Raw genomic sequence first — 24,316 nt, 5'->3', positions numbered from 1 at the left:
TTTAAAAATTCAGACATTAAAAATCGTATTTCTCAGAATTAAATATACCAGGATTTGGAGAGTAGAGGTGGGGAAGTTTGCTTATTTATCAAAGTTCAAGAAATAAAAATTAAGTTTAATTTTCTCAAAAATGTAATTTCAAATCTTTGAAGAACAGAGATTCTAAATATTGAAAATAGTACAAGTCTTTCTCTAGTATAAAGATAAAAGCAGCCTAAAAAAATAGAGATGCCTGACAGCTGCTGGCTTTGGTAATGCTTTCCTGCAGTTGTGGTAATAGTTTTTCTGGCCTCAACTATTAGAACAAATTAAAACTGCTCAGCTTGAGTAACTAAGGAAGCTTTTTTAAAAATTGCAGTTTCAAACAACTAAAGACCCTACAGCAGTGCCTAGACGGACAGAGCAAAGAAGGGAGTGTCCGGGGTTCACGTCTTGACTTGGATTTTCCAATTAGAATGGAATGAAATCTTTTCCTGTTAGAAACCCTACTTTTTTTGTTGTTTATTTGGTGTCAAATGAGTATTTAGGAAAAAGTTAGCCCTGGCATCCTAGACCAATATTGGTTTTCCTTTCATTTTCATGCTGCTACAGGTGTCAGGATATTTAGTATGAAACAAAAAAATATCATATTTTAAAATCACATCTGTGCTAAGAGCTTATCTATTTTTTAAGTAATTTGAAATTACAGGTTTTCTTTGGAAAACATCTTATTATTGAAAATTCTTCCCAGAGTGCTGCAGTTTTTGTTAAAGCCCCTTGGGAAAAAAAATGTAACAAATAGCAAATATTTAAAGGCTATTTGTAACACGATTTCAGTTTTTTATTTACTATTGGGTACAGAAATAAAAATGGTCATCATTCATTGGAGAATTAAAGATAAGGAATATTACAAATTCCCTATATGGGTGAGATAGATTTATCTTAAGTATACATTAGCATGCTTTTAGCTTTTTAAAAAATAGCTTATCACTAGGTGGTTTTCAGGAATAATTTACCTTATATTCTATATCAGAGGTCGACAAACTTTTTTTGTGAAAAGCTGGATAGTAAATATTTTGGGCTTTGAAGTGACAACTACTGTACTCAACTCTGTTGTTGTAGCATAAAAGCAGCCATAGACACTATGTAAACTAATGAGCTTGGCTGTTCTAGTAAAACTTTATTTACAAAAACAAGTGGTAGGCCAGATTTAGCCCATGAGCCATAATTTGCGCGCTCCTGTTCTATATGAATATAGTCACCACTAGATAGCCTATGAGGGATCCAAAGGGTGAGGCCTAAGAACAGTGTTTCTCTGTGTGTTCTGTGCCCTTCTGACATGAGAGTCCTGGGAATCACCCAGCTCCTCGTATATCAGAATTCTTGGGGATGGGGAGTGTGGGGCTGGAAATCGTTTTGTGTTGTGTTGTTTGTTTTGTTTTTAACAGAGGAATCTTACAAACAAAAATTTGAGAACCACTGGCTAAGATTGCCGATGACGTTCAGCAACAAATATTTATTGCCCTCCCCCTACCCATGCTGGCATTACTGCAGGAACAAGATAAATAGAAATCCTTGCGCACACAGAACTTAGAGTCTACTAAAGGAGACAGTTAGTTAATAAAATAAATAATTTTTAAAATATATGATATGTTAGATAGTGATAAGGACTAAGGAGAAAAAGGAAACAGAAAAGGAAAATTGGCAGTGTTGTGGAAGTTTTGCACAGGGTGGCCAGAGAAGGACTCATTGAGAAAACACCATTTGAGTGAAGACCTGAAGGAAATTAGGGAACAAGCGCACGATATCTGAGGGAGTTTCTGGGCTGAGGGACAAGCAGGTGTAAAGCCCCTGAGTTCAAAGCAAGACTGGCTTTTTCCAGGGACATGTGGAGGTCTGGGTAGCTGAAGTGGAGTGTCAGCTGGGAGAATAGTCGGATGGAAGTAGATAACAGAAAGCCACATCAAGCAGAACTTTGTGGGTCATCGTAGGTATTTGGGTTTTACTCTGAGTAGAGGGTTTTAACAGGGTCATTCTGCCTACTATGTTGAGATTAGTCTGTAGGAGGGAAGGGTGGGAACAGGGAGACCAGTTTGGATGTCATTGCAAAATTCTGACACGAGATCCTTATGGTCTGGACTAAGATGGTAGCGGTGGTGAGAAATGATTGGATTCTATGTATATTATGAAGCTAGAGCCAACAGATTTTGGTGATGGTTTGGATATGTGTTGTGAGAGAAAAAGACTAACCAAGGGTGACTGCAAGGCTTTTTTGGCCTATTCAAGTGTAAGAATGGAGTTGGCATTTACTGATGCAGGTAAAAGTTCAAGAGGAGGTATGAAAGGGAATATCAGAAGCTTAATTTTGAACTTGTTTAGATTAAGATGGCTATTAGGTATTCACAAGATGTTGAATTGGGAACAAGATATTAGAGTCTGGAGTTTTATTGTTGAGGCTTGGGCTAGAGAGATAACTTTGGGAGTCATTAGCATATGGATAATATTTAAAGCTATGAGCCTGGATGACATCACCAAGGTAGTGAGTATAGATTGAGACAAGAAGCTCTACAATGATCCCAGGGGGCACTAATGTAAAGAAGTCAGGGAGATAAGGAAGAACCAGGAAAGAAGAGCGAGAAGGAGCAGCCCATGAGATAGGAAGAAAACCAGGCAGTGTGGTATCCTGGAAGCCAAAGGAAGACAATGTTGCAAGGAGGAGAAGAATAATCAGCTGTGTCAAATGCTGCTGATAGTTCAAATTAGTTTAGGAGACAGTTGACCATTGGATTTAACAAGGAGGTCATTGGTGGCCTTGGTAAGGCTGGTTTCAATGGAGCCACGGGGTGAAAGCCTCATAAAAGTGGATTCAGGATAAAATGGGAAGAGAGAAATTGGAGGCAATGAGTATGTCCAACTCTCTCAGAGTTTGGTTCTAAAGGGAAAGTGAGAGATGAGGCAGTAACTGGAGGGAGTTGGGGAAGAGGTCAAGGAAATGCTGCTGGGGAGTGAAATGTTGGCTATTATATATAAACTGCTCATCCCTGCCGAGAGACAAAGAAAACAGCTCTGCTGGCACCTGTGGGAAGAGTATAAGCTATTGCCAGGTACCATCCCTTCTATCCAGCAATCAGGTAAAATCTTGAGTATAAAGTGTAATCAGGGAATAGAGTAATTGGATACCCTTTGTGCACAGTAGGATGCTTGTCAAGAAAGAGTAAAATATAATTACTTACTTAGAATGCCTGCAAATGTGAATACTACCTGTTTTCTGTTATTTTTATATTCTATAAATGCTCTCTGACATTACGAATACCTTTGACATCAGTAGATATTTTTTCCACTTGAATTTATCTTATCAATTTTTTTGTGTACGTGTATCTGTTTAAGATACATGTGTTTCAAAATACATATTTTAAATTGGTGATGGAAAAATAACTTGTTTGTACAATTTGAATTCTCTCATCTTGCTTATTTTTATACTTTTTAGTATTAGTCAAATTAGTAAGCTCTAGTTTCAAACCAGGCTTCTTGGTGCATTAATAATTTCTGTAAAAATCTGTTTAAAGACTATTTCATATAATTCAGGCATGAGTTGAGTAACTTTAAGTATAGACTTCATGTTTATAGGTAAGTAACCAAGTGAATATGGGTATCACTTCATTTCTAAAGAAAGTAAAAAAGTATATAATCTGCCACTTGTATCAGAAGACCAAGCCCATGGGCCAGTTTCTTTAAAAGTTTTCTTTAGTTATCTCTGCATGCTAATTTGAAAGGACTACTGCTTAATCAGTGGAAACTTCCCTAGCATACCAAGATGTCCGCAGGGTAAGAACAAAGTAGCATATTTTTTACAGTGCAACATTTAGGTAAAATAAAGTACTGTCTCCCATACTATCATCTGGAACAAGTTTACATGGAAGTATGAATATAAAATAGGGAAAAGGGAGAAGAGGGGATTACTTTTGTATTCTTTAATGAAAAATTGAGTGGTTAAAAAAATTAGTGTTTTAGCTTCTTTTTTGATTGAGTCAGCCTGATACTTTATCCTAAATTATATCTCAGATATTTATTTTCATACCCGTAGTGTTAATTTTTGGTACACTAACATGGGTTGATCTGTCCTTGTGACTGCGGTCAGGAGTGGGAGGCAGCATAGAACCAGATTCAGCTGATGGAGGACTCCAGCCACTTGTCTCACAGACACCAGAAAAAATGTGTGGGTCTGTGGGTATTTGTGAAAATAAATTGATCTAAAACAAGTTATTAAAGTTTTTTATAGAACATTATTCAAACTTTTATAGTTTATTAGACCAGCAGACAGCATAGTCCCCATTCACAATCCACAAGTCCATCGCCACACACCTATATCTAGTATATGGAAATGAATGTTTGAGAAGTTTTCTCATCCTCTTGAAAAGGCCCATAATGTAAGTGAGCAATTTTGATGCGTAGACTAAATCCATATCAAAAGAATCAACCTGCTTATAACTCTGTGCTGAATTGGATTAGCCTTGCCAAAATAACATCCAGGAAACTGGATCTGTTAATGCTTTTCAGCTATTTTGTATGAGTTATTTTAATTAAGTGTTGATGATGATAGAATATCTAAGATGTATAGGAGATAAACTCCATGTTTACGCTTATCAGCAGACTGTGCCAGCACAAGTGTGTCATTTTGTGAGCTAAATTAGTTTAATACTAGTTGGAATTAAAATGTGTTAATCAAGAATGTCTTATCCACTAGGGTGTCAGTAATGTCTGATGGAGATTTTCGTGAAAAACAGAAAAGAAACTAAACAAATTAAGATATATGAATTGTAAAGTAACTTTGACAAAATTCATTTGATGTATAATTTATGTTTTCATTACTTTTCTACAGAAAACTCATGAAGCATCTCATGGAATTAGAAAAATGAAAATATGTGAACATTCTTACTATATTAAAGATGGCTGAAATGAAATGCAGAGGTCACAACACTAATAATTTTTCAAAATAATATTCTCAATATTATTATTGATAACACGTGACTTCAAGAAAGTTAACACAATTAAGAAAAAAGAGAGATTTACTTCTAAATGAAATAGAGAATAGCAAAATAGAGAATAGAAGTCTATGTAAGAAAAGCATGTACAGTAAAGAGAATTGAGTTAACTAGAAAAATGGACACAAAATAAGTAAAAAGTAATATTTAGTTTTTAAAAGAATGTTTATGCTTTTGATTAAATCTTATAGTGAACATATTTTTATTACCTTTCCAGGACTATAAATAAAGAAATATAACCTGCCATATTTATCATTTTCTAAAATTATATTTGGGAGAAGTATTTCCCCCAAATATTTCCCCTTGAAAGATTCTAGAATAATTTTTATGTCTAGAACTGTCTTATTCCCTGTCTGCTTAAAACAGTACAGCAAAAATATCAGAAGAAAGATTAAATCTGTCTAAAGCCACGTCTGTGCAGGACCAAATAAGGTAGATATTTGCTCTTTATGTAATTAATATAATTACTGAAGATAACCCATATTTCTCCAGGCTGTATATCAATTTGTACCTTGTGTTTTTGCCTGAATGTTATGGAAGCAAATTACTTTTTACCAAGTAACCATTTTCTTACATATTTTTAGACTAAAGATGGTTATATGCTAAAGACAATATGACATTAAGAAAGCAGATGTTCTTACTCAAATGCTGAGCCTTTTCTTAATGGAAAGAAAATATGTAAGCTAAAATGTTGTTTCTGAGATGTGAGGATTATAGTTTTTCGAATATATTTCAGTCTAAGAAGACTGGAGTCCCATGCATAAACACAGCACTGTATGAGACCAACAACTGAGAGACGAGCTGCTGTGTGGAATTGTTAGCCATTCTCGTGGCAGGTCTATGCTTCAGACATAGATCAATACGTCAATCACACTTTTTTTGCTTAATCATACATAAGTTAGCCTGACATCCTTTTATACCAAAGGGTGGTTACTAAATACTGCTACTCTGTAAAACTGCCTGAGAATCATTATTTTCAATCCTGACACCCCAGAAATAGTAAGAGAAAACTGACAGCAGTAGGAGAAAATAAAAGGCCTTATTAGTCATCTAAATTATAAGTGCTCTTGTATGTTGTTGATACGGATATTGTAATTATAACTCATCGTGGGGTATCTTCTCAGGGTCTCCAACACCTTGTTCTTTACCTACTTTTATTAGGTCCTCTGGAAGATATAATTTATCCTATTTAAGCAAGCAGAATTTTCCTGCTATACATAATATATAAGCATTTTCTCACTAGACAACCAGATATGTTATGCCAATACTGTGGCCTACTCTTTACAATTTTAATAGATTCTACCTATTTTTAACAGGACACATAAATTGGTCAGGTGAGGTTTTATACAAGAGAATCAACCTTTATTATATCATTTGCTAGTTTTTAGAGTCTTCCATCAATGTTGTTCATCCACTCAGACAATGACCAGCTACAGAACCAAACAAAGGTCTATTGAACGCTCCTCTGTACGTTGTCTCTCCGAATGTGCTGCTTCCTTCCCTTCCTCATGAACTTCATTATAAGTTATCACATTATAATGAAAAGTTTGATTATAATGATGATACTCTTCTAATAATTATAATCATAATACCTTCTAATAATACCACATTCATTTACCACCATTCCCCACCCATCTTCTACTCTTTTGTGGCATTTGACTTAAAAACACAAATAAATGGTCTAAAGACAGTATACATTATCAAAACTCTACCAAAAATGTTCGAGAAAAAAGAGATAGAGCTATTGAATTTATTTTATTTCAGTTGTTGCATTTCTTTTAGTCCAGTGAATCAAGAACACATGCTAATTAGTGCTTTATATGGAAATTAACTTGCTTACCTGAAATACCACTGCCTTTTCAGCTTTTCATGGTTGAGTGGTAGCAAGGGTAAAGAATTCTACATTAAGTGAATGGTTGCACAGTTGCTGGGGGGCCTGGGAGGAAGTGCCAAGTCAGGCAATTTATTTAGGGTCAGTTGGTCGTAGGAATGAAGTATGTGTACCTGCCTTTATTCTATAAAGGTATTACTGTAGCAGGATGTTGTAGCAGTAAGAAAACTAAAATGGCAGTTAAGAAATTTGGTCTTTGCTTTTTCTTTTACATAAAATAAGGAGGTTGACCTAGTAAACTCTAGAAAGTAAAATTTTCTGCTCTAAAATGTGTCAAAAAGGCATATTTAAATAAAATTCTGGAAATCAGATTTTATTATAATTGTATAATACAGAACTTTGAAAACTTAAGAGAATAATTTTGTGAACTAAGTTACTTTTTAAGTGAGTGTTCACTTGCTAAATTGTTTTGTAAGTTCGTATTTTCTTAAACTTGGTAATTGTGTATTTCAGTCATTTAAAAAGATATTTTTTCAGTTAGAAGCAAATTTCACATCAATAATTTTGTCCTCAAAAAAGTTCAAAATTACCTTAAATTACATAAATCCTGAATAAGTGCGTATTTTAGAACATACTTCAGACTTCTAAATTTTCAGAAGTGTAAACTGTCCTACATTTTACATTTGTCCACTCTGGAGAAGTTAGTGTTGTTCTTCTCTTCATCATTGATTTGTTCTCAATTATGCTCATAAAATAAATATAGTATATAGAAAATACTTAAATGATTGGCATTTTAAAGAAACTTATTTTTAATGATTTTAAATTTTCTTTATTATCAGTTTGTTCTTAAAGACTAAAATTTAAGGAGTTTCTAAAGCCATGTTGAAATATTTAAAATAAGATATAAGATGATTTATACATTGCTACATTAATTTTAAGGATTCTAAGAAATACTAGTTTTATTTTATGGATTAATACCTTGACATTAAGGTAGTTACTTGCTCTGCTACGGTTTTGTGTTCTTTCCTCTGAAGGGGGTTTCCGTCATATCAAGGCATACATTATACTGCAGTGTGCTAACTCCTCTATGATAGTGGTTGGAACAAAGTGCTCAGGAAGTAGAGGGAAAGGAACCTATAGAGCTTCTTTAAAGGGAGATGACATTTAAACTGGCCCTTGGACAATTAATAAAAATTTGCTTGGCAAAGAAAGAAGAGTACAAGAGTAATCTCAAGAAATAAAGAATATTCTGGAGCTAATAAATAATATTTATGTTTTTTAGAAACTATTAAAAATGTTATAAAATATTAACAAAATTAACATTTGTAATGTGGCATTTAAGATGCCACATTATATTATATATTATTATATATGTATGTATTATATATTATTATATATATGTATTATATATTATTATATATATAATGTATGTATTATATATATATATAATTTAGGGCTTAAAATGGTTCTTATCACCCATAATTTCAGTACTGGTAAATTATTTAAAAAATAATTCCACTGGGGGTGGGGATCGTCTGGGACCTTCAGAGAAGGAAAGAACTGGACTGAACAATCTACCTTCAACTAGTGTGAAGAAAGAGAAAGAGCTGCTTCCTGCTGATTCTTAGGAAATTGAGATAAAACACTCAGGGCTTATGACAAATCAAATAGGAAGAGGGAGACCACTACTTTCCACTAGCAAAAGGGGCAAAGAATAAAGGAAAACTTACTTTTTAGGAAGCAGAAGTTTAAAATTCCATGAATAATTCTTGATATAATGGAAAATAATAATCCTTTAAAATTGAATGATATTCATTCTGAAATAAATTATGATTCTAAGTGGTGTGATCTTGTCTCTAAAAGACTACTTGGAGGAAATGAGCTAGACAGTTTGTATTTCTAATAGTTTTTTCTTTTCTTTTATTTAGTCACCAAATATTTATTGATTTTCTGGCTTTGTATATATTTTTATTCCCTCCACTTTGGGTTATCCCATTCGTTTTGGGCTGATAACTGAAACATGCAGACACGAGAATTTATGCCTATAAATGTAATTTCCATACATCAGATCACTAACTGTGCTATTCAATTTATCTTATATTGTAAAGAACCTTACTCGTGAGTTTTGCCTAATTTGGAATACTTTCTTAAAAGCGTAGCCTTGATTTTCAGTCATCCATAGCACCACGTGTTCTGTCAAGTAAGGATGGTATAATATGACTTCTAAGGGAAGGCACCAGATTGAAATATTTTCTTTGAGTTTTCATTGATACTTGCCATTTGGTGAAGAGAACATTCTATTTGTTCCAGATTAGTGGGCTGATACAGAAAACAATTTTTCCAGAAAATTGTTTCTCCTATTAGTTATAAGACGGTGGACCTTGAAAGTCCTAAGCAGAGGGCAGCGATCTTTATCCACTTTGTTCACTGATATGTCCAACCCCCTGGAACAGTGCCTTTGTCAGTGTTTAATGAACATTTATTGAATGAACAGATCTCTAACATACTTTTTAATCGATAAGTGCAGCTTTTTAATTCTCCCTGTTGACCTTTGATCTGAACCAAAAGCATCATTGTTTGTTGAAGTATTTTTTTCTTTAACTAGGTTTTCCTTTTTCTCTGGAAGGCATGGGAATAAGTGTCTCCAGTTCCTTGATAAGGATGGTTTGTGCCTCAGGAGCATATGCCTGTGTCCCCACCCCCACACACTTCAAATATTTATAGCTGTCTACAGTATACTAATCTTTATACCAAAGGGTAATGCTGGGAATAATTAACACAGAATCATGAGATTTAACTGTTTTTTTCCTAAAGGACTTGAGAAATTGTCTAGTCCTACTTCCTCGTTTTAAGGCTGAGAAAACTAAAGCCCTGAAAGATTATTAGCTCAGGGCCCTCTGCTAAATAGTGGTAGTGCAAACACTAGAATCCAAGCTCTTGACTTCCAGTCAAATGTTTTTTCCACAATTATAAATGACTTTTTCAAGGGCAAGCCTTTTTCTAGTTAAAATATTGATTCACCGTCATGACACCTTCAGGCAACTATTTTAATGCTCAAACTATTTTAAAAATTTTTACCCCAAATGTAAAGAGTAAGCACACTTTCATAGCCAAGGACTCTTTTGAAGAAGCTGTTCTTCTCAGGCTGTTAATGCACAGAGCACTGACGTGTCTATCAATAGATACAATTTGTACTACCAGTAGTAATCTCTCAGATTAGTATTTTACCATAAAAGAATTTAAATTTTAGTATCTTGAATTATATTTGAAAGCAAATTGACTTCTGAATAGTGAAGTACAAATATTAGTACAGACTAGTCTCAGTTGCTAGTATGCAAACTCTTGGGTTGTTGCTTTGACTACACAAGCTGATGAAGTAGGCAGTTGAGGACCTAGGTGGTTAACTAGAAAACTTAAGATGAAGATCAATCTAAATATTAAGAGCTTATGTTATACAACACTACTATGATGTTAAAAATGCTTTAGGGGCCGACCTTGTGGCATAGTGGTTAAGTTCATGTGCTTCACTTCGGCTACCCGGGGTTCACAGGTTCAGATCCTGGGCACAGACCTACACACTGCTCATCAAGCCATGCAGTGACGGCGTCCCACGTACAAAGTAGAGGAAGACTGGCACAGATGTTAGCTCAGGGACAATCCTCAAGCAAAAAGAAGAAGATTGGCAACAGTTGTTAGCTCAGGGCCAATCTTGCTCACCCAAAAAAAAAAAAAAAGCTTTAACCATAGCAATCTTTATATTTTATATGTATATTGTGTTTTAGGTAAAAATAGTAGATTTTTATCTAAATTAACTAGATTTTTGTCATTTTTTGCTTTAATTGTATAGTTATAAATTGGAATATATAAGTGATTTTCAATTTTGTTTTTTTTGCCAAAAGAACCTAAATTTGAACCTTTTGGAGGAGGGCATACAAAAGGAAGTAACTAAAGAGAGAATCTGTCTCTCTCCCAATCTTATTCCATAGGGACTTGCAGGTCCCCAGCTACACATGTACTGCTTTTCCTTCTCAGCGGTTGCTCCATGGGGCTTCAGAGTCAGATAGGAGAGTACAACAGACAATCTCACTAAAATACATTTATTCACAATGCCATCGATTTGAGAAAAAATTTCTCCTGTCAAATAGTACATTAAATTAACACTATAACATCATTTTACATTCAGAGGAACATGCAATTCTCAAATGCTCTATTGCAAATAAGACACATCTCAATATTTATCTCAGCATTTAGTTTTTAGTAATATTTTTAACATAATTTCTACCTTCTATTCATTTCAAAGTGAATTTATTAAAGACAAGAATTATTAGTAACCGATTTTTATTTCTCCATGTTTCAAAAACTAAATTGATATTATGCTTTGGATTAGTGAATTTGTCATATAATATCACTTGGTAAAAGAAAGGCAACCATTCCAAAACCAATGATACAACATTTAATTATTAATTTTTTTAAATAAGTCCAGAATTTAAAAACAGTTTCATAAATGAAATTAGGTGATTAGGAAAATAGAAGAGGGAGTGTGAATATTGGGATAAACTTCTATTTGCAGTATATTAGCTAATTAATCCAATTTAGGATAGAGTTTCAGATGATAAAAGACAACTTTGATCAAATATGTGAAAACCAAACATTTTTTAAATGTTAAAATTGGAAAATCTGCTTAAGCTTTATCAGCTGGACATGGTAATATTACCTGAACAATCCACTGTTTCTGTCCATTTAAAATGAACACCTGGGAGTACATTAACACAGAAGAACACAGTGAGCAAAAAGCCAAACTATTTGCTTAATTCTGAAGTTCCTGTTGTTGGTCTGTCAAACCCTCCAAAGGATATTATAGAAAAAGCCTGTATAACATAAACTTGTTAGGATTTTACCTTTCAGATGCTGCTTTTTAAATAGCCCTGGAAAATATGTGTAGCTATGAACTGCAGGCCTAATTTCTAACAATGTTTGTAGAAAATACGTTATAAATGTGGAAATTAATTATGTAAAGTACTATAGATTTGGCTTTCTCAAGCCTTGGTTAAATTGATTCTTAATTTGTATTAATTCATTCTTAACATTCTTCATACTATTCAACCATTTAGAGTTGATAATTTGCTTATATTACATGTAGCATAATCTTAATATCCAAGTAAATTGTGTATTGTGATGTAATTAAATAAAATTATATTATTTCTATTTCTAGAAAAACATAAAAATGGAATTTTGAAAAATTTTAGAAATAAACTTAGAAAAATTTGGTGTGCAAATATGAGTGATCAAAACTTTTCCCCTCCCACTCAATATTGGACAACCACTAAAATACTTTTAGGGTATTTTTCAGATAGTTTTTGGACAGAGTCAACATATCTTAGCAGCTTCTGATTCATCTAACAAGATAAATTGACTTGGGGTTTTAATATAAGACCCTTTTTATCTTTTGTGGAAAGTTCACACCTCAGAATCTGCTAGGCTCAAAATATGCAAAGAAATTTCAACTATAAAATCTATAATCAATTTTGAATTATAACAAACCCTTGATGAAAAAGCCAAAGCTTTTTTAACTACAAATGACCCTTAGAAAAGAAATTTCTTTACCATTTTAAACAGAGCTACGAAAGAAAAGGTGAAGAAATTTGGCAAATTTAAAATTATTAAAGGAAATTGATAACCAAACTGGATAATTCAGGCAAAAGTGTATACTTATATACTCAGAACCCAGTTTGTACAATGATGTAGCCAGTAAGCCTCTTCCTGAAGTCTTTACTGAGATTTAATTCCCTAAATTTCTTAATCTTATATTTTGCTCATTAAATATCATTATCTTAATAATAATTCACATTTTAAAAAAGTTTTGCTATAGTTATTTTAGTCATCTGTGATGTTTTTACATTTTCTGTGGGAAATTTTCCAGATATTCTACAAAATAAAAAATAGGATGGTAATCTTTCTTAAAACCATTTATTTCTACTGAAAGCAGCCACATAGGAAAGTAAATTGATTTGTATTTTGTAAAATTCTAAAATTTTTTGAAGCAGTTTACTTTCATATCTGTATTTTACATTGTGCTGCTTTTTTATTTATTTCTTTGTTTTACTTCAATAGCCTTTTATGTCACCTCGGTACCCTGGAGGTCCAAGGCCCCCATTGAGGATACCTAACCAGGTAAGATTTATGTACTACTTAAGTTGCTTTTTTTTTTTTTTTTTAAGACTCAATAAAGATCTTGAAAATGTTACAAATATTTCTCACCTATAACAACATTTAGGGACCAAGGCTGGTGGAGTAGTGGTTAAGTGCGCGCGCTCCGCTTCGGTGGCCCAGGGTTTGCAGGTTCGGACCTTGGGCGTGCACCAACGCACCGCTTGTCAAGCCCTGCTGTGGCGGTGTCCCATATAAAGTAGAGGAAGATGGGCACAAATGTTAGCCCAGGGCCAATCTTCCTCAGCCAAAAAGAGGAGGATTGGCATTGGATGTTAGCTCAGGGCTGATCTTCCTTTTTTTCTACAAAAAAAAAAATTAAATGATCCTTTATCTATCCCATTTAATGCTACTTCTACTAATGTATAATGTACTTCAAAGGTTGACAAACTGTGGCCCATAGGGTGGCTGACTGTTTTTGTAAGTAAAGTTTTATTGGGCCACAGCCACAGTGACTCATTTATATATTGTCTGTGGCTTCTTTTACACTGCAATAGCAGATTTGAGTGGTCATGATGGAGACCATATGTGGCCTGCAACCCTAAATATTTACTATCTGGATCTTTACAGAAGAAAGTTTGCCAACGCTTGGAGTCTGCCATATACTTTCAACCTAATTTTTAAAATACATATAATTTTGGTAAATGCTAATTATACTCTCATTTGAAGGATGGCAATAAATTTTCTCAGAACATACTTTGGTTTATTTTTATGTAATATAGTTTTAATATCATGGCTGTAACATTCATATCAATTTTGACAAATTATCATGGCATATCAAGCATATAATTAGCTGCTTCTAGAATGGTTAGATTTATTAATTAATAAATTTTTAACAATAGACCTTCCAACTTTTTTTTTACCTACAAGAGCTCTAAGATTTCATAAACTTTGTCTTCATATCGTTTTTTGTCAATATCATAAATGTTTATTTGCTACAGAGAATGAAGCACACTTTTTACTTGCAGGGGGTTTATAGTTTAGTTTATAATATAGATAACATCCATGTGGAGCACAAGAAGAAATTACATGCTCAGCTGTATGGATATTTATGTCAAGATAATTGTTTTGTTACTTTCTTATATCTGTTATTTATATACCTCAGTGTTTTCCTGGATCTAAAGTAAACCCTGTTATCACAATAAATTCTCTTTTTTCCTTCTTATTCTCTATTTCCGCTTCCTTGCTGACCAAAAACGGAACAAGGAAGTTGTGCTTACTAACACATTTGATAGCAACAGAGTTCTGCTTCTCCTCTCCTAACTCTTACTGAAATTATGCTGTGTCCTGGAAGTGTCCCAGTCTGCTGGTGGTGTCTGCTTCTAGGGTGCAGCAAGGAGTGCCAGCCCCCACATTCACCCCAGGGGAGAACTTTAAGCAGGCAGCAGCGCTGGGTCATCTCATGGTCACAGTGCTGGACATCCTCACATCAGCAGCTGAAGGAGTTTTCTCCTTCAGACTGAATCTGCATTCAGTACGTAGGGCCAGGGAACATGGCATGGAATAGGGAAGAGACTAGCACAGATGTCAGGGGTTCCAACATACACGAATTTTGTTTTCTCTGGGGGTGAGCCTGTTGTATATATTGACCGTCAGACGTACTTATATAGGTGCCTGAGTCTTTTACATTTCTTTTTAAAGAACAGAAAGTTGTGTCTTTCATTGGAGTCTTCATGGTGTTTCAGACGTCCCATCCATAGCTTTGTATATTACGTAGATTTAAGAGGATCCTGAAAATCGGCATTAGGGAAATGTAAATTTCTTGTACAACTGACTTAGAATTTTTTTGACTCCGTATTTTCCATATCGATGAAAATCTGATAGAATTGGAATTGCGTTCATTTGACATTGTTGAAATATTTGCTATGTATAAGATACTATGCTAGGTTCTGTATCCACAGAGACTGATAAAATGAAAGACACACTTAGGAAGAGGAGTGGGTTGGTGGTGGGAATGTGGAATTGTAAATCTAAGTTGTTTGAAATTTTTTTTAAAGAACAAGTATGTAATGCTTTTGGTATTTTAAAAGAGGCAATTAAAAAGTTAAAGGTAATACAGAGTTATGATACAGGCTCTTTTTCATCAAGAATTTTAAACAGACTTTACCTAAGTATATTTTAATTGTGCTCTTCTGAGTGGCTCTTTTTTGTCCCTCACCTCCCCTACACAGACATATTAGTTAAACTTCATTAATTCAAACATCTATCTTTCAAATTTATAATAATTTACATTTATACTATTTTTAACGAATTTTCTGAGCAAATTAATTGTATTAATAGTGAAAACATATTGTTTAAATCTTTAACCTATTTAGGAGCATGACCTTTACAAGCAGCAAAATGGTTCTTCTGTTTCATTATGTAGTCATTAAAGTAGAATTGGCAAACTATTTTTGGTGATTAATTGGAATGATGTATATAAAAAGACAAATATGTTAAATAGTTTTTGATTTAGTCTTCATTTAAAATGATCACAAACTAACGAAATTTTGTTTTATTGATAGATTGTATCTAAGAACATAAAAAGTGAAATATTAACCTCTTCAATGGTGTTGATTAGTCATTTTAAGTATGTAAAAGGCACTCCTTTAATAAACAGATCCTTCAAAATTTATAAATTCTAATGATTAGACTGTAGATTTTAATTTAATTTAAGTTCTCCTGAGATGGTTTTCATGGTTTCTGGACTAACTCCACAATGGCTTATACTGTTCTATAAGTAGGACTGGGTATTTGGCATATAGTATAATATCACTATTCCAAAAAAATATAGGAAGGGGTAAATAGTCTCTAAAATGATGAAAGTAAAATTACAAAAATATGAAATATGGTAAAGAATAAATATACATGAGAGAACATATGAAACATAGAAATTAAATCCAAAAAATATATTTGACTATGCATTTTTACATTGAAATTGTTTTGTCAGAATCAGTAGTTGGTGTTGAAGCAGCGATAACCTGGAATAGAACAGATCTTCATCCTTCTCAGAGATAAAGTGTTTGATCAGAAAAATTCACAATATTCATTCAACACTACACTGAGGAAGCCAAAGCAGCCAGAAATAGAGAGACTGTTAACGAGTGACACCAAGAATAAACTATTGATTTATTGATCCTACAGAATTTTGAGAATTTATTTCTCACCATTCTTGAAGCTCTGTTAAACAGATATGTGAATTGAAATAACACATAGTTAATTCTGTTGACCATTTTCTATTTAAGCTGAATTTGATATTCTAAAAATACCAAATATTGGTATTCTAAAAATACACTATATCAGACCAGTCTACTGAAATTCTCAAAGGTATTTGTCCAATAATAGATGAGCGGTTAAATAAATTATGGTATATCCAAATGGTGAAATCGTGTGCAGCTATTAAAAGGCATGTTATAGAATTAAATTTATTGATGATATAAAATGGTTGTGATCTGCTACCAATATAAAAAATAATGCACAGGGCCGGCCTGGTGGCATAGTAGTTAAATTCACACAGTCCACTTTGGCGGCCCAAGGTTCACAGGTTCAAACCCCAGGCATGGACTGACACACTGCTCATCAAGCCATGCTGTGGCGGCGTCACACATACCAAATGGAGGAAGATGGGCAAAGATGTTAGCTCAGAGCCAATCTTCTTCACCAAAAAAAAAATAAAAAGGCACAAAGCATATGTAGTATATCACCTTTGCTATATCACTCAAGTATGTCACAAACTCAGAGAGTCCACCCCACAAGACATACACACACATTTGTCAAAAAGACTGTAAGGACTGTACCTTTTATTTTTGGGTGGTAGGATCATGAGTGATTTCTTTTTTTTATTTATGTATTATTAAAGTTGCATTGAACAGGTATTTCCTTTGTGATTAGAAAAAGGTATTAGTTAATTTTATATATATAGATAACTAAAAGAACAGATCTTTATTTTTCTGTTTAGTCAATATTTAAGATTATCCTTTATTAATACTGAATATATATATTTCTTACATGATAAAAAAAATAATGGATGCTAAGGATAGGAAAATCTTAAAAAGACTTTTCTTCATCACTTTTCAGATATGGAAAAAATCAGCAGGAATTTGAGCAGAAAAAAAGTTGTTGGGAGGGGCCAGCCCAGTGGCATAGCAGTTAAGTTCACGCTCTCCACTTCGGGGCCGGGGTTAGCAGGTTTGGTCCCAAGCACAGACAGACGCACTGCTTGTCAAGCCACGCTGTGGCGGCATCCCATGTAAAGCAGAGGAAGATGGGCACGGATGTTAGCCCAGGGCCAATCTTCCTCAGCAAAAAGAGGAGGATTGGCAACCGATGTTAGCTCAGGGCTAATCTTTCTCACACACAAAAAAAGTTGTTGGGACATTTACTTACATCTTGAAAATAGATTTACTATATCCCCATATAACCAAGGTACCTATATTTTAAACAAACTACATTCTTACTCTTCCTTGCATGTTTCTTATTGAGGATAAATGCTATTTAGCATGTCTTTTACCAATAATTTTCTGTCTTCGGTAAAATTTTTCAGAAATTTTGAGATAGAATTTGACTTTTATTTAGTGATATCGATATGAAACCATAAGAGAAACACTTCAGCTGCATAAAGAAAAATTTATTCTACACTGAGTAAATAACAGGAATCTTATAGCTGAAATTGTAAGGAGGATCACTATAGCAAATCTCTAACTTTAAAAATTAAATATGTTGTACCTGTTTAATATAACTTAGTGGTTAATGATGAAAGCATAAAGTAGCTTTTTTTGCGAATTCAAAATATCCCTTTCTGTCAGTTGCAATCTCCTTATTTCTTTGTTTCTTAGTGATAATTACATTATTAATGTATTTTAATTATTATTTGAAATCCAATGAAACAATGAAAAACGTATTATTTCCTTATGACTTTGAATTATGGTGTATTCTGGGATATGTGTATTTTCCAATTATTTTCTATCATTGTAGGACAAAGGAAATTAACAAATTCAATATGTGTGGCAAAAAAGAAATTTATTCTCCTTCCCAAAGCAAGAAAAGTTTACATAGTGAATGCTGTGCAATATTAGTCAGTTTAAGTTAGAGTTATATAGAGCTTTTTGGTACAGTGTTTACTACTTTTGCCAAAACATATTTCATTATCTTATAGCCATTTTGTCACAGATATACCCTTTTTGGACATAGCCAATACAAAAAATGCATTGCCATATATCTGATAGGAAACTTCATAGGGCTATACAAAATCTCTCTCAGAAATATTCAATCATTCAACAAATATTTGTTGAGGTTTACTGTGTGCCATGCACCATTCTAGATGTGGGGATACACTGGTAAACACACTAATGGAAATCTCTCCTTTTGTGGATCTGGCATTCTAATGCAGTGCTGCCCAACAGAACTGTCTGGGATGATGCAAATGTTCTAGATCTGCACTGTCATAGGCTGTAGCTTTAGTACTTTGAGTGCTTTTGAGCACTTGAAATGTGGCTGGAGTGACTGAGGAACCGAATTTTTAACTTTACTAATTGTAATTAATTTAAATTGAAATAGCTGCACGTGGCAAAGGATGTGTATTGGACGGTGCAGTTACAGTGGTTGAGATATAGAAAAAAGAAAAATAAGTAGGTATATATGTTAAAGGGTGAGCTGTGCTTTGGAAAAAAATATCTTCCTACACTGAATGTAACATTTCTATATTTTAATATCTTTTCTATTGATATTGCCTTTTTACGCGGAAAAAAAAAGTGGTGTTGTTGAAAGGATCTCAATGGTGTCAAGCGTCTTAGGTCCAAGTGCCAGCGATGCCCAGCAGTGTATGACTTGGAGCAAGTCACTTACCTTTCTGGGCCTTGGTTTTCTTACCAGTAAAATGAGAGTAGACTCAGGTATTTCTAAAATCCCTTCTAGTCCTAAAATTTCTTGATTATATGATTCTACTTCATTTCATATAATTGAGGGGGCCCATTAAAATTTTTGGTAGATTAACATTGTTATCCAAATTATATCATAAAAGCAGTGGTAAATTCACTATTTTTTTCATCACTGGTGAGCATTTGCTCTCTATGAGTAGGCTGTATAATGGTATTCAAGGAAATAAATATCAGAATCTTTAAGTTCCTAGAGGGGCTTACCTTTGCAATCATAATGAATCCTTTGTAAAGCAAATAATTCTTTTATGAAGCAAGAAATTCCTCCATGTAATTATTTTTGTTTTAGTAAAATTTTGTATTATTTCATTTATTTTAAATCCTAGAATTCAAGGCGTGTCTTTTAGAACTTTTAGAGTATGTTGATCTGATTTGAAGCCCTGGCTCAGCTACTTACCAATGGTATAACTATGGACAAATTAACAAATTACTTATGTATTAAACCTCAGTTTCTCATCACCAAAAAGGGTGAATAATAGTAACCTCATAAGAATGTTGTAAGCATTGAGTGAAATAATAAATATAAAGAGCTTAGCACAATTCCTGGCACAAATGAACTGACTCACAAGTGTATATTATTTTTGATATTATGTTTATGTTTTTTATTATTAAGCACTCTCATCATTAGTGTTATTTTCTCTGTCAGAATGAAGATCTTTTATAGAGCAAAGAAAGTGTGCCAAAATTTGCTACTAGTTAAACAAGTCTGAATGGAATACATTTAACATGTAAAAAAAATCTAAAAATAGTATCTACCACAAGATGTATAAATTTATTTTCCCTGATAATAAAAGTTTAAAGAATGCAGTGATTATGCCCTTGTTTATGCACAAAACCATCATCTGGTCATCCCAGGAGTCATAAAACTGTTTTAAAAGTTAGAGATTTGACTTACTCTAAAAGACAAACACTGATGACTAAGGAGTTCAATTTAGATAAAGACACTCATTTTGAAAGACAACTTTACCAAGATTTCTGTAGGATTTGACCAAGACAACTTGATAAGATTTCTGTAGGATCATGCCATATTTTTAAGTGATCAATAGAAACGGGGAAAGACTGCCAATTGTTCTGCTATTCTAAGATAAACAAGAAAAAATAAAGTTTTGAAGAAAATGGTTTCCAGTGATAAAACATGATGTCTCCAGTGAGACTTAGAAATTCAGAATCAAAGTCCATAGTATAAAACTCTAATTACTTGGAGACTTAAAAAAGCAAGAACTTCAAACTCATAAGTGAAGATAATGTTGATAAGTCATTTATTTTTCAGTCCTCCTTCTAACTCACTTCTTGATAACTTTTGGCGGTGTTGACTACTTCTTCCTTCTTGAAACTCTCCTCGTGCATTCTGAAATATTGATCTCCCTTCCTAATTTTATACCTATTCAGTTTCACTTTCCTTTCCTACCTCTTCTTGATATTTTTAAATAATTATATATTTGATCTTTTTTCTTCTCACTCTTTGAAGTCTATTCCATTCTTATGACTTTGTCACTGATGATTCCTAAAATTGTCCAACCAAAACCCTATTCCTTCAATAAATATTTATTGCTCTGAGCCAATAGGTACAGATAGGGTCCACACTCGGTCAGAGCTTACAGTCAATTGGAGATGCAAAGAAGAAAATAAGCCATGATCATATTTAAGTTCTATGAAAGTGAGGTATATGATCCTATAAAAGCACATAAGAAGCTCTTACCTTCCCTGCATGCTGAGACCTTCAGGGAGACAGGAAGGAGCCACACAGAGGTAGCGAAAAAAAGAAATGGCCGTTGTGGTTGGGAGATTGGTTATATTGAGCAAATAAAGACATTGATAGAACAAGTAAGTAAAAGATATTGAAGATGATGAAAGCCAGGCTTCTCACTGTTGGAGAAAATACAAACATAAAAAGGAAGAAGGCTAAATAATAATCCTAAGGTTTTGGATTGGAATTGGGGGTGTTGAATTGGTGCTAGAGAGTGTGAATTTATGGTATATGTGTACCATACACATACACAAGCACACAGAGATAGATATAGAATTAGTTATAGATGTATATGTGTGTGCATATACACATACATAGATTTTCAAGCTCAGCATCTACTGAGAAGGCCCAAATGTAATGCCCCCAACTAACAATGAACACTCTGAGAACCCAGATCTTGATGACTAAATACTGTCCTTCACTAGGAGGAATCAAGGCCCTTTGGAGAAAGGACCGATTCCAGAGCTAGGCCAGAAAAAGTATGAGATGAACCTGAAACATCCTTTTGCCAGTAAGGAAATGCTCATAATATGATGGGGACATGTCAAAAGGATGTAAGAATCAGCTTGAAGAACCTTCCACTGGCCAAATCTTGGATAATTTTAATATTAAAATAAATGTTGATAGTAATAGATTACAGCACTTTGAATAAAAGAGGACTCCATCAGCCTGTATTTAAATTAAAAATTTATAAATAAATGAGAAGGGAAAGCTCCTCCTTATAGTAGAATGCCAACTAATAACTATAGAAAGAATGATAGAAATGGAATATATCCATTTGGCAACTATTATAGTACTAGGAGTTGTCATTGGATGCTAATGATGATGGGTTGATAAAGGATTGATGAAGAATGGGATATTGACAATCTCAGAATAGCTCTAATACTAAAAGTAATAAATTACAAAGGGGAAAAATAATGATCTGATGGCGTAGAAACCTGGCAGACACCAATACAGTCAGATGGTAAAGGTTAACATCACCAGTGGTGGATTGAGTCAACATCATATGCCCTCTCATGTGATACACTGAGAAGAACACAGCATAATTTCTGCGGTATTCCTTCTAAGAAAATAATGACCTGAGTCTGGGTCATGAAGAGGCATCAGATGATCGTCCTGTGGAATTTAAGGCCCGTTCTCTTTAAAACTGTTGGAGAAATGATAGGGAAAGGCTAAAGAATTAGTCCTGCTTAGAAGAGCATGAAGAGACATGACAACAAATGCAACATATGTTCCATGAGATCCCAGTCCCAGAAAGAAAAAAGAAACATTGTTGAGACAAATGGCAAAATTTGAACGCAGTCTGTGGCTTGGATGGTAGTGTTGTCTCAGTATTGATTTCCTGACTTGAAGAGTTGTATTGTGGTCATGTAGGAGAATATCCTTGTTTAGCAAGCTATACTCTGTAGGACCTAGAGGTGATGAGCATAATGTCTGCAACGTGCTCTCAAGGGTTCTGGAGAAGCCTTATGATAATAAGTGTGTCTAAAGAGAGGGAGAAAGAGTCGTGGGGCAAATGTGACGGAATGTTGATACTTGGACACTCTGTGTCAGGCTATATGGGAATCCTTTGTACTGTCTGCACAATTTTTCTGTAAGTTTGAAATTTTAAAAAAATATATACGTATTTTAAAGCAAATAGAAGAAGAATTTATCCCAGACTGGGGTTTTAGGAAAGAATTTTGTCAGGAAGTGGTCCCTTAACTGAGATCTAAAATATGTCAGCAGTAGACACTTACGGATCTGTGCGCTTCTTGAGAGGAGAGACAGTTTATTTTCAGTTTTTATTTTGTTTTGTTTTTAATGATTGGCATTTAGATATTATTCACTGAATGTATGAATTGAAAAAAAAGCTGCAAGAAGTTCAGCATGGCTGGAAGTTAGAATGTCAGTGTGGCAATGGCAAGAAATTAGACTGGAAAGGTAAGCAGGAAACATCGTAGAGTAGGAACTCAGCAAATATATATTGAGTGTATTTGTAAGCAAAAAAAAAAATCAAAGAATTACAAAAATGGCTTGAGAAATGGCAGCTCTCTCCGGCATCCCAAGTGCTAAAAAGTAAGGAAACAGTTCTGATCTGGATATATAAATTCTTTAATATTAAATTTCTTCTGAAATATTGGAAATTTTTAACTAATGAGATAAGATTTATCCTGGTTTAAGTTAAATTAGTCCAACTTTATAGACATTCTCACCAATTGTCAGGATTATATGTATACATAATCATATGGATCACAGGTTCACAGGATCACAGGTTCAGATCACTTATAGCTCTCAGTGCTGCTCTGACAACTACTAGAAACTTGTAACTCAGTATGTATCCAGTATTGCACCCTGCATAAAATGAACCCTGTTACTCTCCATCTTTTTCAGTTCTGGTTCTCTTTTTCCATACAGCCAAATAGTTTGAACTTAATTGGAGTATTATTTTTCTAAATAGTTTCTTAGGGAAAATGTGACTACAACAAAAATATTCATTGGGCCCTTGGCATTTTAGTCCTGCTGCTATTGTAATCCCAAATGAATAAAATATTCTGCAGAAATAGAGAGCTTACATTTAAGAAGCAAAATTAGTTATTTCAGTACCTTTAGTAAATTAATTTTGGAGAAAGGCATTATACTTCTCAGGACAATTTTTGCCTAGAGTTTTGTTCCCCCAAAATACTTAGTTTGCCACAAAATTAGGCAAAGTAGAATCTTTTTAGAACTAAGAATTTACATTAGGTATAAAGACCTATAAAATTTATAAATGAATGTGAAATATAAAAAATCTTGTAAAATACTGAAATGCTTTCTGTAATTTTAGGAATTTTTAAAGAGAATTGTTAAAGCACTTACTATGTAAATATTTTACAATATTGCTTTTTATTTTGTTTTACTAAATATGCTAGGCACTTGGAGGTGTCCCAGGAAGTCAGCCTTTACTTCCCAGTGGAATAGACCCAACTCGACAACAAGGTGACTACTTTGAAGTAAAAGTGAAATTGATGTTGCAGAACCTCAAAAGAAATCCTTTATTTCTTAAGGAAAATTGTGTTTGTATAAATCTTCTATAATTATACCAGTGGCATTTTTGCAGGTAATATGGCCAAGTGATTTATATTTTCAGCTAATTCTTAATTATGCATAATATAGTGAGGGCAGTGATAACATAAGAAACAGAATTATTAAATATCCAAAAATCCATGTTTTAACTAATAACTTCTAAAACTTTTTATTTAACTTCTAACAACTGGGAATCAAAGTGATTATATCACTTCTGATTTCCTCTGCCTTTTTCAGATAGATTAGTCCACCCAAAATATGCGTAGGAGGAAAGAGGAGGCTGAGCAACAAATGACTTAATTGGTTTAACAAACCCAATAATCAGGTCCTTCCAAGGAGATGTTTAGGTACCACAGATATATACAGCTCTATTGCACTGTTCCCAGGAAAGAGAGGTAAATGTTGTGAGATATGTAATTCAACGCAGGGTAGGAAGAAAATTTCAATCTCAAGACATTAAGGGAGAATGTGGGTAGGTCATGGTAAGAAAGTGGCCATGAAAGCCAAGATGAGATGATGTCAATAACTCAGTCCCTTAGTAAATAAGATATTG

At 33.7% G+C, this 24,316-nt stretch overlaps 1 protein-coding gene across 3 annotated transcripts in view; it reads left to right on the top strand.

Moving 5' to 3' along the window:
- Positions 1 to 24,316, top strand: part of SSBP2 (single stranded DNA binding protein 2) — a 297,333-nt gene that overhangs the window by 217,832 nt on the left and 55,185 nt on the right. For all 3 annotated transcript variants that reach the window (XM_058524470.1, XM_058524560.1, XM_058524385.1), the window contains 2 exons: positions 12,964 to 13,023; positions 23,610 to 23,676. In XM_058524470.1, the coding sequence (XP_058380453.1) occupies positions 12,964 to 13,023; positions 23,610 to 23,676 (127 nt within the window). The remainder of the gene's footprint in view (positions 1 to 12,963; positions 13,024 to 23,609; positions 23,677 to 24,316) is intronic.

This window comes from Diceros bicornis, chromosome 1 (genome assembly GCF_020826845.1).
Source record: "Diceros bicornis minor isolate mBicDic1 chromosome 1, mDicBic1.mat.cur, whole genome shotgun sequence".
Taxonomy (NCBI): Eukaryota; Metazoa; Chordata; class Mammalia; order Perissodactyla; family Rhinocerotidae; genus Diceros; species Diceros bicornis.
This window is presented reverse-complemented; position numbering and strand designations above follow the sequence as displayed.